Source organism: Dermacentor albipictus, chromosome 4 (genome assembly GCF_038994185.2).
Source record: "Dermacentor albipictus isolate Rhodes 1998 colony chromosome 4, USDA_Dalb.pri_finalv2, whole genome shotgun sequence".
Lineage (NCBI taxonomy): Eukaryota > Metazoa > Arthropoda > Arachnida > Ixodida > Ixodidae > Dermacentor > Dermacentor albipictus.
Window position 1 is genome coordinate 26880428 of NC_091824.1, and position 19047 is coordinate 26899474.

At 42.6% G+C, this 19047-nt stretch overlaps 2 protein-coding genes across 2 annotated transcripts in view; one reads left to right on the forward strand and one right to left on the reverse strand.

The window, feature by feature from the left end:
- LOC135905282 (F-box/WD repeat-containing protein 8-like) overlaps positions 1-2937 on the reverse strand; it is a 46359-nt gene extending 43422 nt beyond the window's left edge. The window contains exon 1 of the mRNA XM_065436298.2: positions 2120-2937. Coding sequence (XP_065292370.2) covers positions 2120-2566 — 447 coding nt within the window. The 5' untranslated portion in view covers positions 2567-2937. The remainder of the gene's footprint in view (positions 1-2119) is intronic.
- Positions 2938-3047: 110 nt separating this feature from the next.
- Positions 3048-19047, forward strand: part of Hibch (3-hydroxyisobutyryl-CoA hydrolase) — a 62268-nt gene continuing 46268 nt past the window's right edge. Inside the window, exons 1-5 of the mRNA XM_065436299.2 lie at positions 3048-3355; positions 4141-4180; positions 4582-4716; positions 11489-11657; positions 17059-17111. Coding sequence (XP_065292371.2) covers positions 3306-3355; positions 4141-4180; positions 4582-4716; positions 11489-11657; positions 17059-17111 — 447 coding nt within the window. The 5' untranslated portion in view covers positions 3048-3305. The remainder of the gene's footprint in view (positions 3356-4140; positions 4181-4581; positions 4717-11488; positions 11658-17058; positions 17112-19047) is intronic.

Sequence of the window (19047 nt, forward strand, 5' to 3'; positions counted from 1 at the left end):
CCAGGGAGAGCGGCCTTGTACACAGACTAGCCCTGCGATATCGGCCCAGTGTCAGTGACCCCCTCCTCAAAGCAGGCTAACCTCAATAAACATATATCCTACCCTATGCTATCCTATCCCATGGATAACAGCACATGAATGAGGTATTCAATATAGTGTCAACGAAAATGTAGAGTGCAAGTAGGAATTCAGGCTCAACTAAATCTTGCATAAATGTCATACCTGCAGCGTCTCATCTGTAGGGACAGTGACATGTGACTGTTTTGCAACTTTCAGCAGAGCACAGGATCATGCCATTGTGGCCACACTTGTCATGTTGCATGTATCATCAACATACCTTCACACATGAACTCTGAGCAGACTTCTGGTGTAGCAAGATGTCCAAGTGGCTATAGAACATGGAAGCAGTGACAATATCACTAAGTTTCAGTCATTTCTGTTTCAGCCTGGCAAACTTGATTGCCAAAAGCCTTTACCTGCAGTGGTGGCATTAGTAGCTTTGGTGTTGCGAAGACCGAAGGTGCGGGTTCAAATCCTGGCCATGTCAGCCACATTTTGATGAGAGCGAAATGCAAAGCAAATGCCTGTGTATCATGCATTAGGTGCATGTTGAAGAACTCCAGGTGGTCAAAATTAATCTGGAGATCCTCATAACGACATGCCTCGTAATCACATTGTGGTTTTGGCATGCAAACCCCAGAATTAAAAATAAAAATGTGTGGTAACATACACTGCACATTAGCTGTTCCACTCTCATGGTTCTTTTTCTCCTTTCCTCTACAATTGTCTCAGTGCCTGTGGTGCAGGCGCATTGAAGTAGCACAGTGGAATAGTATGGTTCAAACATGTCCCACAGCAGCTCAATTTTATTGAACTAGAAATTGTTTTGTTCTTGTATAAGTCATAATTTGAATATTTGCTGTAGTTTTGCTCAAGTAAACTGTCACAGGTTGTTGACAAGTCTGAATTTTAACAACCAGAACAAAAGAACGGGTTTAGCTACTTTAAGTAACAATTAACTTCAGCAAAGTTACAATGGCAGCATGGCAGCATGGCATGAGTACAACAAAAGTTAGTAGGTAAGAAGCAACTAATAAAGAGAACATGTCACAGTCAGCTAGTGCAGCTGCTGGTGCATGTAGTTATGCTTGTCTGTAGCACAGCACCAGCGGGAGCTGTGTTTGTTGCAATGTGTTATGAATGCTCCATTCACACTAGGCTGTGTCTCATCATGCTTACATAGTATGTATGAAGTAATACATTGTGTGAGAGGCAACACTTGTGACCCCGTATAGCTCAGCACAATGCGTTGGCGGGCTAGTTGGTGCGAATCCATGAATACTTTGTTTAGCGGAAAACAACAGACACAAGGAAGACGACAGGACAAGCGCCTTGTCCTGTCGTCTTCCTTGTGTCTGTTGTTTTGCGCTGAACAATGTACCCATACAGCTCAATGTATCATGTTTGATACACTGAGTTTAATTGCTAAATATACCGATTTAACTGAGGTAAACCTAACATAAAAGACATTAGGAGCATTTTTGGTATGCTGGAGCATCATTTTTCTTGCTGGATAGCTCGGCAAAGCAATTATTTTTTAATAATTAACATACTGATTTTGCCTCAAATATTTCACTGCTTTTTTTTTTCTTTTTTGTAGGAACATACTCTCCATGGCCAAAAAAAAGGTCATGAAGTTCTAATTTTACTTGACATGTAATGGTGTATTGGGCTTTCTGGGTTAATTTCTCATTTTTTTATTGATGCGAAGAGCAGATGTTTTTTTCAGCCCCAGCAAACAAATACAGACTTGCACGCTACATTTATTCCATGAAATCTGCTTCGCACGCTACGAACGAACTTATCGCCATCGGTGCCGCTGTTTGCTAAAGTAGCTTGGAAGCAATGATTGGGTGCCATATAACAGCCAAGCGTTATTATAGAAAAGTCAAATGCGCTTGAAAATGTTCTATCGCAATGGGCTATGTCAATTGAGTTTGACCATAGCTATGGCTTGACATACTGTACAATATTTACTCCAGCACGTTCGACTGTGCCAGTGTGCGAGAGAAATATGTATCATCACTTCCAAAAATGTGCGAAATCTAAAGCTCATCACCAAATCATTGATGAACGTGTCCACCAACGATGAGCAGGCGTTCTCTACAGACAGGCGAGCAGGCGCAGCGGGCACTTCTGAGCACTCCACTGGCGTCGTAGTACCTAAGGCGCGCTTCTTCTCTTCACACTTCCCGAACAAATCGTCGTCGGTCAGGATTTCGCCCTGAAGCAGGCGGTCCGCAATGTCAAAGGCTCTAGGCTGCTCCTGGCAAAGCGTGTTCGACTCGAGTTTGATTAATCTCCGCTTGGCAGCATGTTTGACAGTGCGCGAGCCACCATCACAATCAACTCTGACAAGCCGATCTTCGTTATCAACATTTGCGTCGTCGGCACGAAGACCCTCGATGACGACACCAACAAGATCTTCAGGTCCAACCGGCTTTCGTGCCGCGTCTACTTTCAGTTCTCGCAACCACTGCGACCTGAAGCGATCGAGTTCGACCATTGTGAACACAAAAATATTCAAACGTCGTCTTCTACGTTAAAGAAACTTTCCTCGGTCAACAGCAGCACGTCAACGAGTGCCAAGTGTAACCTCTGTGCACGTTGAATGCTTCTTGTACTACAATGCACAAGCATTTCAACCACAGCATGTTACAGTAGTAGTAGCGAACTGTAGCGATCTTTGCGGTGTTTCCCAGCGTTCTGCAAGGCGCCATGCTTGCCAAGCGTCACATCATTGTGTGCAGCGTCCTTGCAAAAATGCGCTATGCTGCAGTAAAATCGCAACTGCAGCCTCCGTCATGACGGGCTTGTAACGTGCAATGTGCCTGGTATCACTTTTTCGAACCCTAATTATCGCTTTCTTTGGTAAAAAAATATTTCAATTTAAAGGGTACAAAAGCAGGTGATAAAAAGTAAACATTTCCTACCCATTTATCCCACGATTTTTCACAAATAACGAGAATCCGAAACTGCATCCGTCCGCACTAGCCTCGCTAGCAGTAGCCTGCAAGTTGAACTGGCCTGTGAAGCTGTAAAGGTTGTGTAGTTTTTATGTGGTTTTATTTGTAAATAAAACTCATATGGGCGTGATTATAGTTGGCACAAGGCAATAGAAAGCTAGGTGCGCGAAAGGCAAGACGACACGGCTTTTTGTGCCGGACTTTGAAGGCCTCCGGAAGCTCCGGCGTACTCGGGACAAAAAAAAAAGCGAGGGAGAGCCATCAGTGGAGACTAGCAAGATGACGATCCCGAAGGTGATGCGGACGACTGTTCTGGGTTTCGCTAAAAGGTAAACAACTGCTGCCGTCCTTCTCCTGCGATCGCTACGAACCGGTAGCTTACCGATCGAGGCATGTCAACGACCCGCGTGACTGGCGTGCTCGCGGAAAGTTTGTTTCGCGGGCTTAACTTTCTCTCAACTCGGACCTTTCCCCCCGCGTGTGCGACGACTTTCACGACACCTTCGGGTTTAGGCCTTTGAGGCGTGGCAAAAGTGGCAATGAATACGCTGTCACTGGCCGAGGGAAGGTATACGTTTCGATAAGCTACAGGGACCTTGCATTACGGCAAATCGTTGCCCTATAAAAGACGCCCCTGACCTCTGCGGCGTGCGCTATGATTTGCCGCGTCTATCCTCGCCCGTTATATCAACATCTGGGATAAGTGTGTTCGTTTCACTTCGAATTAAATTTCGGCGAAATTGCGACGCGCAAGCACTGCGAATTCCATTTTTAACTCTCGTCGCTAAAGATGTGCAATGGTGCGATGTACTGAGGGGAAGGTCGGTTGAAGTGCAGAGGGATTTGTGGAATACGATACGAGGTAAATGCGAGCATGCTGCTGCGTGTGCATATTTTTTTATCGGCTGTGCAACCGGCACGTTGTTGTAAATCTGTTGCTGTCTTAACTTTTTTTTTTAAAGGCTACTTACATCGAACCTTTCCCGGCGATTAACGACAGTATTTGAAGCATTTGTGCCACCGTTAACGCTTAATTGTTTGCTTTAACGTCATACTGTTAGTCTTAATAATCACGTGCTGAACAGGAAAAACAGTTCTGCTGTGGCTGTTTCAGATGCCTGAGGGGACCAGTGAGCTTACAGACACAACTTGTGGTATGTGCAACTTCAGTTTATTTTTTAATATGTATTTTTACATGTCCAGTGCTTGGTTGTTTAATAGTTTGTCTTGGCTGACATCAAGATGTGCACTTTATTGGAGTAAGCATGATTGTGTGTGGCTTCTAAGATTAAGTATTATGTTGATAGCAGTACACATAAAACAAGCATGCACCTAATTGTGAGTACAAAATTCATAAAGTGAAGAAATGCTCAACATTATTATTTCTTAGATCACAGCGCCTTGACCAGGCATGTGTGTTTTTCCATCAATAAATGTTTTTGTGAAGTAGACCTTTAATAAAGTAAACATGATGGAGAACGATGCATGCATGCGCAATCTATATTTATCTTTTCATGTACTCTGTGCTTATGAGCTGGTATATCTGGTTTTTCAGAGGGCGATGTCAACAGAGTCCAGCGATGTGTTGTTGGAGAAGGTTGGCAACAAAGGTGTCATCACCTTAAACAGGCCAAAGGCTCTCAACGCTCTCTCTCTCGACATGATTCGTCAGATTTATCCAGTTCTTAAGGTAAGTGTTTTACCTACGCAGTTTGCCATTTGTGCGTGCTGAATTGCCAAGAACTACTTTTTTTTTATGTAGCCACAATTTGTTTAACTAGACAATAAAGCTAAATAATATAACACCATTCCACATCAAGGAAAATTGGAACAACTAGACCACCTTTATCTCTAACCATTCAGTGCACATTTGTAACAAAAGCAGTTAAATGTTTGATTTACACTTAATTGGTATAGTAATTATTTAGTAATTGGTTTGCTTAGCCATCAACAGCAGGAAACTTTACTCCACCATGAAATCAAGAGTTCAACGAAAACTTGTCTGGTCAGGATTGCTCATAGTCAAGGGCAAATTGACGCTGACCAAAAACATTAAAAGAAAAGAAACCAAGACGTTTCGGCTCCCATACGGGGGCCTTGTTCACAATGTCAAAAATGCTGCCTGGGGCTTTGCATGTAGTGTCCTGCACTTTAAGTAGCATTTTCAAGCATCAAACAGCGTTTCAAAAATGATATCTTGGGATTTGTGAAGTGAAGTGATAGATTAGCATTCAAAATTGCTACTGCAATCTAGAACAGAGCCTCTATGAGTGATCAAAAATAATGTAAATACGAGACAGGGCTTGTTCTGCTGTTGCATGAGAGCAGCATTCTGGGCAAGTTGGTGATCCATTACTCAAGTAATATTACACAACAAAAACTGCTGTTGCAGCTCCCATTGCAAAATGTGCCCTGTTCATGGTAAATAAATTGAACTTAAGTACTCGCAGTGAAAAGCCACATTACAGTGCATAAAATTGATAATCGGAAAACATATCATTTGGTGAGAAAGTAAAGACTTATTAAAGAAAGGAAGAATGACGCTGATCAAAGGTGTGTGGTCTTAAGGGTTTGACTTTCTGGCTTCCACGTGGAGACTTTGTTCTCTGGGTAAAAGTCTTGAAATATCTAGCTTAAAAGGACACTAAAGAGGAAGAAATTATTTCAGATGCATTTGTAAGTTACCGTTCTGCAATACAAAAAAAAGCCACTCCTACTATGCAGAGAGGCTTGGTGAGGCAGAAAAGAAGCAAAAACGAAAGGTGGGTGAGGCCGATGCCTTAAAAGGGTGACCTACAGGCAGTTTTGTTTTCAGGAGCGTCCTCATGTCACAACACAATATGTGGGAGCAGGACATTGTGACATTTTGACTCATTCTGGCTCACTCGGTCGCTTCGTATGCTGCCACTCATTGTGAGCGCCGATGTAGCAGCAGAGCAGACGACCAAACGAATGTCGGAACATTTTGCTCACCCACGTGACTATGTACTGTGTCGTGACGTCAGAACACAGTTTCCTCCTCAGAAAGTAAACTGAAACTGGCTGCAGAGAAGCAGTTATTTTAAATTATTTACTGTGCTCTGAGGCTTGTCATTCTTTCTTCTAGGGTATAGAGCTCTACGACCTTCATTTTACGCAAAAAAATGAAGTCGGAAGTATCTAGTCGGTACCGTTTAACGTTCTCGCACCATCTCGCCACGGTGTTGTGGATTTTAAAAGCGTCTCCTTGGGCCCAGTTGATTTTTTGTCAGTAAAAGTGGACTACATTGTGTTCCAAAGAACCCAAAGATTGAGCCTAGCAGCTTTCAAGAACTTTTACTGAACCATGTGGGCCCAAATACAAAATAGTACTATGAAATCCATGACATCACACTAACATAAGGGTTTTGACGGGAAATTTTAAAAAATGTACTTTACCCTCGTTTTCTCTTCTACTGATCAACCTATTTCAGTGAAATTATTGAAAATAAACATTTCAAAGACTAGGTTATCAGTCTGAAATAATTTAACATATCTCCTTAGTGTTGCTTTAAAGGAGTGGTGACATAGCATGTTCAAGTAGTCATTATTTTTGCAGTACGTAATTGAAGTTCCAAATGCTTTAATTTAGCTTTAGTAGAACTTGCCAGGCAATCACTGTAAATTGTTTTCTGTAATACAAATTTTTATTTAGTAGTTTCAATTTCAGCACCCAAAACGTGCATGAGTCGTAACACCTGGCTTGCTCTGTTCCCGGGAACGCTGCAGCTGGCGCACATGAGGGCCGCCAGAATAATATCATGCAGCACTCTTGCTTACTTTTTACTAGCAACACCAGCATACCTAGTCTCGTTGCAATTTTGGGCCAAAAGAAAAAGCGTAGGCTCGGACATTGCAGGTATGAAACAGCCTCTATGCAAAATGTCACACTTGAAAAACGAGTGGGTGCATCATGAAGGGGTCGCAAAAGTAGGCTTTTAATGCGAAAGCATTATATGCCCTGTTACGCAAAAATCCAGCATTGTAGTCATCAGCTTGACCGAATGATGGCATAAAAATGGCCTGTGCCAAAGAGTAGACACATTAAAAAAATAATTGAATTTACATCATATTTCTCGGGGAGGTTCCTGTAAGCAAAGTAAATTAGTGCCTTTGAAAAGAATATAAGGTAAATTTTGGTCTGAATGAGAAACGAACCCGGTCCTCCGGGGTGCGAGACCAGCACGCTTCCCCAATGCCACGGCCGCTCCACAGTTCTGGTTGACTAAACGTGTGCCAAGTAAGTGCATCGTTGGGCATCAGCCAATGGGTAGGAGGCGGCGCCATGTCATGAGTGTATAAAATAAAAAGCATTAATGCCCAATTGAATGCAGCTGAGCGATCCTTCGAGCTATGATCCCTTCGCGGGCAAGCGAGCGTGTTGAGATGCTTGGCTCGGATCACACGACTCCTTGACATGACAGCCATGATTAGGCACCACCTGCAGCTGCTAACAGTGCGCTAAAGCATCTTGAAGGAGATGTTCTGAGACTTGCATGAAAGCCGCTCACCACCACATGCACAGTCATCTGCTTAGGTGCTTTTAAAAGGCTACTGGTAAGAAAATTAGACAATTGACAATTGCCAGCCCTGTGGCTTTTCCAAGATTGCTTCAGTAGAATATACTGCTAATTTATTGCCAATTTAATCAAAGTGTACTTTCGTTACAGTTGGCCTCTAGTGTCGATGGTGCCAGGCCTGGCCTTTCGAAACCGATAATGAAATATAGGTGTTTCAGAACCTTTTTGTATATGGCAAAGTGTTATCCTTTTAAATGTGAGAAACATGTGATAAGCTTTTATTATATCAAAAATATGTGTCGGTATTTCTTTAAGCTTGTCTCAGTAATATGTTCATGCATCTTGCTTAGGAAGGCAGGATATTAGTACTGTCGTTTCAGTTCAGCAACTTTTCTGTTGTCTGAATAATGAAGGACTGAATCCAGTTCCTTTCCCTAGCAATAACTGAAGCCTGACCCCAGTTGATATCGTGCTATATGGTCTATTATACAGCACTATTCATTACATTGTATATAAACATAAATGAAAACCAAGGCTGATCAATTTTGTTGTTTTCCTGCTGTGAAACTCACTGATGCTAATTCTTCACACTGTTCTGTCAGCACTTTATATTAAAGTCTCTAGATAAGTTTAAGCTAGTGCCATTCTCCCATTCTCCTTCTCCTGTTATCCTCTGCTTACATGGAGCACCACTAGTGCTCCCAGTAAAGTACCAAACCTCTCAGCAGGCATGTAAAATCATATAGCTTCTAGTTTGAGTCATACTTCACTTATTGTCAATACTCATTTTAAAACTGTATTTCATGTAATAAATCTTTATTCTTGCACATCTTGGCATAAACAATGCTTTTGAAACTTTTCCAAAGCAATAAACACCACCGCTAACTGGCCAAAATGCCACATTACCACACTTATACCCCTGTAACACGGATGCCGCTAAAGTCCTTTTAACTCCCTTCAACCAAGAACGTCTTTATTTCAAGGGAGATGCGCGCCGTATCACACGGCAGTCCTTTAGCAAAGGAAGTTTAAGGAAGTTCCTAGCGAAAGAAGATGGAAGATCTCCCTTGCAGACTGAAGGGAGTACTCTTGTTCCCAGCATGCTTGAATTTCGAGTCAAGAAAGCACCCTCATTTTTATTAATTTCACTTTTACCCGCAATTATTACTGTTTTTATTGCATATAATATAGTATTTGAGCACTGACAAAGATATTTGAGTTGAGCAGCTACATTCGACTCTCGAACCGGGCGTTCTCGGAATGGCTGCTGCGTTTGCCCTGACTGTGCGATTTTTTGTTGTTTTGGTCAACGCGATCGCACGTCTCGTGCATGCAGAATGAGTGATTCACGTCTTTCCCAAGACTTTTTAGCAATATATAACGTGTTTCTTTCATGACTGTGTACGAGGTGAGCAGCGCCTAATGGGGCCCCAGCAGCAGCTTTCAAAAGCTCGCTTATAGGCCGTGTGACATGGAGCTAACTCCTTTGAGGTGAAACTCCCTTGCGGTTCTTTAAGGGAAGGAAGTTTGAAGGAGATCTGAGTTGCCCATGTGACACGGGTATAAGCCAATAAGGCATAGGCAAATAGAGGGAGAGAGCAAGAATAAAGAGGACAGTGGCCAGATGAAAGACTGGCGCTACCTTCAAACTATCTAGGGGCCTTACTTTATAAGGAAGAGACTGTGGCGCCCTCTCTGTGACTTTGTGACTCAAAGCAGGCAGTAGTAAAGCCTGGCAGTGTGTGACCTCCAAGATTGCTGAAGCAGCTACATAGAAACCCTCAGTTCTTGCATTTGCATTGAAGTTTGTGAGCAGGGTAATCTAACAATGTAATTTTATTTTATTTTAAAATATTCCTAATTTTATTAGAGCATACAGCAGAGAGGGTGCATACCACTTGTTGTTACAGTTGGTTATAATAACCATGATAATGTATAAACATGCACAGTGCAATAATTAAAACGTCACTCTTAATAATAGGAATCAGCCCAGTTCCAAATGTTATATGAGGAACATCAAGAAGGCATTAAATACGTCGTCATGGTAAAGTAGAAAAAGAAAAAATTCCAGAAGTCTTGTGGTTACAAAACTGCAAAAAGAGAGAAAAATAAGCTAAATGCCCATGAATAATTTTAGGAGTAACAAGTGTGGCACAATTTTAGGGCAAGCACTTTATTTTCGACTATAGTAATAAACTTGTGTTAATTGCAAGATATGACACACTCCAAAGTCATGACAGGCAGCTTACCGCCATCCTTGAGTAGTGTACAATAATTTCATTCTACCAAAACTAACATTAGCAGCAGAAAGATGAAGACTAAGAAAAAAAGGTTGAAAAGCTAAGAATAATGCAGAAAGCAATGGAACAAAAGATTGCTTGCCAGTGCCCGTGTTGTCTTCCCATAGCCCCGTTTGTTTGCACTGTTTGTTCAATATGAACTGTTCTCGTGTGTCTAGAATAACTTGTAAGCAAAGTAATTGCAGTCCTGTGAGAGAACCATGTGGGCGAGTATCTCATCGTAGTGCTTTGAGAGATTAGGAATGAGATTGAAGTTTTGTGGTGCTCCATAGCCAGAAAGATCGTAAATGACAGTAGTGAATCGAAAGCATGTTTGTGCACATGAGCATGGCTGAAGCAAACTAGGCAGAGCATGAATGGTCCTAGCCATTGCAGTTTCATCGCCTCCTCTATTTTTTCAATGCCAGTGCAATCGCTCGCTCCCCAAAGGGAGCCGTTGGTGCTCCTTAGTTCAGTGAGTTGCTGGATGCGACGCTACCCAGATGGTACGGCTGCTTGCATCATGTGTGTGCCTGAGTGCACGCTGCTGCCATTCTGGTGGAGAAGTGGTAGATGCTCCGTCCCTGCATCTGTCGGGTTATCACGCAGCTGTCGGTCTTCCTCCGACTTCTGTCGGGAGGCGCCATCCAGATGGTACTCTCCTCCACAACTGCAAAGCAGGCGCAAATGCTAGCTGACAGGGGAGAGCAGGAAAGGATGATAGGAGAGGGTGGTGAACGATTGGATCGGCCGCATCTGGCTGGCATTGAAAAAGAAAGAGGAGGCAATGGTAGTTCAAAGGCGTCTGTCGTCACGTGAGTCAAGATCTGGCAGCAAAATTTTAAAAAAGCTTTTCGGTGAAGCTGTCAAGCGGGAGTTCTGATGCAGTTTTTATGCGGCAGCGTAGTCAGTATCAAATCACATGTGAATGAAATGCAATGTGTCAGAGCCCTGAATTTGCTTTAAAACATGATGATCAATGATTATGAAATAAAGGTTACCTTGTGCGTATCTCATTCACATATACAACAGCTTGTATGCACAATTCTTCTAATCAGTAATTCATAGTTTTTGTTTCACACATTGCATTTTACTGGCTCCACATTGGAGGTAAGCCAGCAATGTATGTGGCTGCTAATGCAGATGTAATCCTTGCTGTCATTCGTACATTCAGGATCAGATGCAGGACACTTAGACATGGCTGAATGCCACAACAATGGATGTCTTTATTAAGAATAGTGTGTAATAAAGGGGACAACATGGCATCACGAGCACCACTATAATTAAGAATTTTATAATGAAGTTGCCTGTTTAACAAAACAGGGGTGAAGCCAGGGTAACCTTGGGGGGGGATGGAAGTCATCAAAACTTACAAAGGAGGAGAAGCTCAATTTGTCAGTGCTGAAGTACCAGCATGTCTTGAGGGAGGAGTGGAGCGAGGGAGAATGCAGGTTTCGTGCAGGTATCCCCTAGCATAATCCCATGACTAGCAGTCATGCTAAGGGCTCAGATGAAATGCTCACTTATGGTATATATATATATATATATATACATTTAAATTAAGTAAGACATTCATTCAAGGTGAGTGCAGGCTTGTTTATGTATGCGCATTATGATGTATGTATCCTTTTTTTTTTTCTTGCAGAAATGGGACACGGATCCTGAAATGAAGATGGTAATCATTAAAGCGGCATCCGGGTCCAAGGCCTTCTGCGCAGGTGGTGATGTCAAGGCCATTGCCTTGACGCAAGGCAAGGAGTCCGAGCTCCGGGACGCCTTCTTCCGGGAAGAGTACCGACTGAACAACCTCATTGGTAGGTGTGTGCTGCATTGCTCCTCAACGAGCCAGTACCCACCGGAGGGGAAAGGGGCACGTGTCAGTACTTTATTACTGTCCGGTAAAGTGGGCTTGTGCAAATATTTGTCATTTTTCGAATGTCACCGTTTGCAGATTCTTGCCAATAGAAAAATATGTAAATTAAGGGTGGGCGAATATTCAAAGTTTCGGAAACGAATCAAATGTTAGGCACTAACTACTGTCAAATTACGTTTTTTCGGACTCCCTAGGAATCACAAGAAGGTCGGAAAAATTGGGCAGTTCGAGAAAACAAATGCATGCCTTTAACTGCCCTCAAGGGCTCAAATCGCCACATCCACTTCTGATTTAGCTTTAAAGGCCTGCCAGTACAATTATTAGGCGTCTCTGTACTCTTACTGGGCGGACGTGGCGGATGTCCGCATGAATAATTAAAAACACAAATTTCTGTCCACTTACATTGGCCTCTCTGCACACTTGGTATGCTTCACTGCAATACATTGCGAATGCTTGGCCGTGTAACACAGCTGTATCGCGGCGAAGCTGACTTGCGAGAACCAGCATTATGCAGCGCTTTAGGTGTCACTGTTCACATAATGTGACAGGAGCTGGTGGCTGAACGTGCATATAATTAAAGAACACAGCTTATGTGCCGTGACCGTGGCCCCTTTGCACACTCAGTATGCTTGGCCGCATAACACCGCTGCGTTGCAACAAGACTGACTTTTAGAAACTGGTGTTATGCAATGCTTTAGACTCTTGCCATGTTTTCCATGCTTCAGTGTCATCTACGAGGATGTCAAAGGCCGAGTCAGCACCATTGTCGACAGTGGCGAATTTTTTTAATGAAAAGCACAGCACCAAACAGCAGGAAGCTTGATAGCGAACATCGAAGCAGCTAGGCCTAATGACAGCACAAACTGACCACTACAGGTGCCAGCGGATTAGCGTGCGAGAGTGCTGGTCCGAAGCTGCGAGATAATCAAAATATCGCCGTTGATGACGTCAGTTAACACCTTGTTGGATTTGTGGTCATTTGGTGCGATTTGAGGGTGAAAAAATCTAACACTGTAAATACACGCATCTGTGTTTTACTATTTGATATTAGATTCAATATTTGATACTTGCTATTCATATTTGAAAAGGCTGGTATTAGCTCACCTCTAAAAATTTGTGATATAGAGATTAAAACTTACCCTAATGGTCCAAGATAGTAAGCTTTCCTTTTCTTTTTTTTCTTTTATTTTTATTTATTCATACCTCAAATACCTCATTTGGGGTTTTACATGAGGGGTGGGCATATCTAGGTCATATCTTCAGTGAATGCCTTGAACGGTGAATGACTGGAGTGGTGCACCGCTTCAGCGGGTAGATGATTCCAGTCTTTCGCTGTTTAAACAACGAAAGAGTTAAGATGAGCGGTGGTGCAAGCTGGAGGGGGATAAACAGCTTTTGAATCGCTATGACGGGATGAAGTGCGTTGCGGAGGCATGACGTTGGTCTGGTGAAGCAGCGAGTGATAAAATTTGTAAAAGAGACAGTCTTGCTGTTTTGCGGCAGTGCTCGAGGGTTGGAAGGTTCAGAAATGACAAGTTTAGTGATGCTGGTATGGTAAGAGTAGTCAGAGTGAATGGACCTTGCTTCAAGGTTCTGTATGGATTCCCATGCTGTTGTCAGGTTAGTTTGGTATGGGTCCCACACTGAACATGGGTATTCCGGTTTGGGTTGAACAAGTGTTAAATATGCGAGTAGTTTTACTGAAGGGGGAACTGTTGACGGTTAGCACAGTACACGATTGGCATCATTGCTAATGCTGCAAATGTGTGAGTACCAACCGAGGTTACAGGAAATGTTAATACCTAAGTACTTATAAGAAGTCACAGCATGTATTTCAGAAGCAGCGATAACGTAATTAGCTAAAATAAATTATTGGCGACGATGGAAAGTAAGTAGTGAAGGTTTTTTGACGTTGAGAGACATTAGCCAATTATTACACCAAGTTTCAATGGCACTAAGGTCGGGCTGGAAAGCACGAAAATCAGCGTTGTTAGTAATAGGATGGTAGGTTATGTAATCATCAGCAAACAAACAATTTTTCAAAGAACAACCTCTCAGTAAGTCGTTAATGTATATTAAAAAGAGTTGTGGCCCCAGGACAGTGCCTTGCGGCACGCTGGAGATAACAGGTGATTGGTTAGCGCAAACAAACTGTTGACAGTCAGAAACTTGCATATCAATTGGAGAGCACAAGGGTTAAGATTAAGATGCTATAGCTTTACGAAGAGCCATTCATGAGGAACTTTGTCGAAAGCCTTTTGGAAATCTAGGAAGAGGGCATCTATGCGTATGTTTTGATCAAGATGTGAGCTGATGTCATTACCGAAGAGAGCTAGTTTAGTCTCGCAGGACATGCCTTTCTGAAAACCATGTTGATTAGGATTGAAGAAGTTAGCAGATGTTAGATACCTTACAATAGGAGAATAAATTATATGCTCCATTAGTTTGGAACAAACACTGGTGAGGGAAATTGGACGGTAATTGTGGCATAATGACGATGATCCTTTTTTGGTGCTGGAATTATCTTACCTATTTTCCAGTCTTGTGGCACCACTCCAGATGATAATGATTGCTGAAAGATATGACACAAAAATACACTGGAGATATGCACAGTGTTCTTCAGAATTTTGGAATTGATTTCATTGATGCTGGTCGTGTATGTTCATTTGAGGAATTCTTTTAGCTTGGTGATACCATATGCCTCAAGTGTTATGTCTGGCATGGTTGGGTGGTTGAGGTAAGGACAGTCTGGAAGGTCAGCATTAGGTTCAGAAGTGAATACGGAAGAGAAGACAGATTTTAGTACTTTAGATACTTTATGGTCAGGAACACGGTTATTGTCGTTATCATATAATAATAATGCTTTATGATTATTTGGGCTAATGTATTTCCAGAATTGCTTGGGATTGTTTTGCAGCATGTTAGGGAGTGTTGTTCAGTGGAAAGTTTGTTTAGCTGTTGCAGCCAAAGAATCAAATGCCTTTTCACTTGTGTAATATTTTTCCTGGGCAGGAGCAGTATTCAAATGCTTGGCTTTGCGAAATAATATATTTTATTTATTGTTTGGTCGTTTTAATGTGTTGTTGAACCATGGCGACCAAGGTTGCTTGGTTAGTCACTAGTCAGTACAAACGTGGTACTTAATCACGCAAAAATATATTTTCTAATGTAAATATGTGCACCTGTCTTTGACTACTCAATGCTTACTATTTGTATTCAATTTAGATTTGAAAACTTTATATTCGTCCACCTTTAATGTAAATGCCTTTTACATTCCCAACAGTTCCATCAGTGAAACAGTGCCTGCAAGAAGGCTAGTGTCACAGTGTCATTCATTCTTTTACTGGAGTTTTCGCATTATGTGAGAAGGCAAACTTGCTCATCGGATTTACTCAATTGAATAGCGCCCAGTTTTGGACATTTAGGTGAAAACCTGCAGAAGCACCTAGTAGATGCCATAATGGAATGTAAAGACAGGAGCTTTGTGATATTGATACATGCATATTATGTGTTTCTTCTGGACGCTGCACGCGGGCGCCCCAACGACGACGAACGCTTTCTAGCTCTCGAGCTGTTGGCTGAACTGCAAGGTTACAAAAGGATCTTTAGCGATGTTGCATAAAATCTGAGGATTATGGATTTCCTGTGACTTGTGCATTTATTTGGAACAAGCTTTTGCTTTTAAAAGGACACTAAAGGCAAATATTAAGTCAAGCTAAAGTAATAGATTTCTTCTCAAGAATGTCTAAGGCATCAATATTATCACGAACAGAGCGTTAGTATATGAGAAATTGAGGTAAATGCAGGACACGATTCGAGATTCCTCCAGGACATATAAGTACTAGCTTAATGACAAAGGCACTCAATATAATTCTGTCACTAATACTCAACCACTTGTAATAGAAGGATCATTGTATGCCATTATAAAACGAAATAAAATGCTGCTTCTCCAGTTCTATTCAATTTTTCAAAAAGAATAATTGATGTTACCCTTGGCATTGATGCAAGCGGTTGAAAGGTGTTGTTTTCTCCACTCTGAAGCCGCCCATGCTTTCATGTTTCAGCAGTTTCGTTATAGCTTAGAGCTGTGCTGGTTTAGCTGGATCGCGAAACTCGCACAAACTGCAAGTAGCAGAGAATTAGACATCAATGCAATGTCATGCCCCACTTGACCAACATCAGCTGCAGAGGTGAATCCTACAATCTGTCTTAGCTCGGCTCCTCCATGGCCGCGCATTAGCATTTTGCGCAGAAAACCATAGTGCCATCGGTCAGGCACCGTTTTACTCCCCCAGCAGCAGTGAAGTGTGTAGATCACGTAAGCAACATCGCCACTCCCTCGCTCAGAGGCAGGCGATTTGAATTGTGCTGAAGGCATGCAGACCCTTCAGATGCAATTTTCTCATAAACTAGGTCTTTTCCTTGGCACGAAACAAGTGCTGCGAGGTTTCTGGAATGGTATTTTTAACAGCCGACAATGACTTAGTATTTGCCTTTAATGTCCCTTTAACCTCTTATAAGCTTAATTTTTTTTACCTGTAAATGAACGCTTTAATAGATTAAAGTAGTACTTGTATGTGAGATTAGAATATCCAAAATTAGTCTCGCATCATTTACTGCCCTGATGTGAGATTTGTAGAGCTGTTAAAGAAAACTCAGATGGTCATGTGGCACTAGAAATTTGTGGGGCCACAACATTCATGAGGACGGATTACCAGCTGTTTAGGTTATGTACACGTGCTGCATACATTATGAAATCGTATATATATTTCTGTTGCCATACTCTTTCCCTCTCTCCCCTACCCGTCTCCATTTCTGTCTACATGCCATGTGCGCCTGATACAGCCTGCCACGATACCCCCATTGGTAACGCATGCAAGGGATAGAGGTAACCAGCTTCGCTGTAAAACAGTACCTTTATAGTTCCATGTTGTCATACTGAACAAGCTCAGACTTGGCAGGTCAATAAGTTACCTATTATGGCAGTCTGTAGAACAGTTGGTATTGATGAGATGGGGACTTTCATTTATGCACGTGATTAGATGCAGCCACATAAGTTTGTTGGAGCGTTCACGCTCACTGGAAACACAGTGTGCGAAGTGTTGTTTTCCGAGTCGGAGATGGCGACATGCTGAAGCGTCCTTGCTGGATGACCACACATGATGTCAAAAATCAGGATTTCTCTCACTAAGCGGTATGTTTAGTGAGAGAATTTGAATTTATGAGCTCAGATTTGGCATGTCGCAAAATCACAACAGGCTAGGGGAGTTAACATTGTTGCTAGCTTGTCATGGGTTTTGCATGCCGTGTCCTAACATCGTGTTCTTCTCTTTGTCTCACAGCTAGTCTGACAATCCCCTTCGTTGCTATTTTGGATGGCGTCACTATGGGTGGGGTAAGTCGCTGCTGACTGTTTGAACATTCTCTCTCTCCTCTCTCTCTTCTTTTTTTTTTTCATTTAGCAGTGTATCTGAGAAAGCGAGCTGGTGATCCACAAACAGCCCCCACTGTAGTCTTTGTTGTGCAACAAATTTGCATTATTGCTCCCCTGTGCACGAAGCTTCGTTCAAGCCACTACGATTTATGTGCAGCAGGCGCACATGTTGATGTAGGCATCAAGTCAAAGAAAACAAAAAAAGAAAGTTTAGCACCGCACAGCTATTAGAGAAATATCACATGTGTTCTCTGATGTCTTCTTCCCCTACACATTTCTGTTAATGATCATGTCCCAATGACTTTTCCAGAGCTTTCTTGCTGAAGGTAACCTTGCTTCCCATAGTTGGTGGCACTTTTTGTATTTTTATAGTCAAGATGTGAATGATGGCCAGGGCATGTAGCTTACGATTAGATTACTCGCCGTGGTTGCTCAATGGCTATGGTGTTTGGCTGCTGAGCACGAGGTCGCGGGATCGAATCTCGGCCACGGCGGCCACATCTCGATGGGGGCGAAATGCAAAAACACCCGTGTACTTAGATTTAGGTGCACGTTAAAGAACCCCAGGCAGTCCAAATTTCCGGAGTCCCCCACTACGGCGTGCCTCATAATCAGAAAGTGGTTTTGGCACGTATAACCCCATAATTAATTAACTTAGATTAAGTTAATACAGTCAACTCTCATTACAACGGGCCCTGATAATCCAACAAAAAATGTCTGTTTTATCCGAGGCCCGTAATATCTGAAACGCCTGACTTGCAAAAGTTTGCTAGCTATGTTTAACAAGGTTATTGCAAAGAATGTGTGGCAAATGTGCAAAGTAAAAAAAAAGGTAAAGTCGCAGTTTCGCCTGAAAGGTGAAGCACCAATTGGGATAGCAAATTAGTGGACAGCTATGCAAAGTAAGGATAGTAGTTTTATCGGCCATATAAAGTGTTAAACTTTAGCTTACTGACTAAATTAACAAGCACCTCGTCACACGCGCACAGGTAAACATGAACACATATCGCTTGATGATTGCAGAAAGTCATTGTCAAAATGTTAGAACGAGAAGGCATGACTGCAACAGCTAGTGAATTGACCTTCGTGTTGTCTCTCGCTTCGACACGAACTAAACGTCGAAAGCACAGCGCGTACGAAGCTAGCGGCACTGGGTGCACTTTGTGCACATCACAAATCGCTTTCAATATACGGTGGCCGTGTGGGCATGCCATTCACAGTAGCCACCGGAGTAGAACTCCCGCCCCTGTCCATCGCCCCTCCCCCCTTTTCCATGACTCATCGCGTCAAAGACTGCGTGCTTCCACCCTGCTTTCCTCCCTCCCTCGCGCACACGTTATTGAGCCACGATCATCGGGTGACCCTCACAAGTCAATTGCCAGCCCTAGCCGACATGGCAAAAGTCTGTTTTATATGCCCGGTTTTGACAAATTCGCTGTAGGCAATAGTCCATTGTAGCGCGGTCCTAGTAAAAGCAAACGTTGTTGCATTAATAAAATAAGTAGTGCAAACTAAGGTTTGAAATATGGTCCATTATAACCGAAAGTCTATTCTACGAGCGTAGACTGTACAACGAGCGTAGGCTGTACAGCATAATTCGTAACGCATAAATCACAGGCACTGATCGAGCTGCTGGCCGAAGCTATGACGTTGACAACTTGTGCATCCCCAAACGGAAACTGTTTTTGCAAAGATTTGAGCGTTGTTGCATGCAGTTATTTCTGCTAGTTATACGCACAGATTTCTTTTTCTTTCTAGGTTATTGTAATCAAGAGGGGGGGAGGTTATACGTGGAAAAATACAGTAGCTTTTACGCAACATTGTAGGCACCCCGCTGGCATTGCCTCTGCGACACGGCATGCTCAGAACAAACACGGAAATTATCACAGCTAGCCTG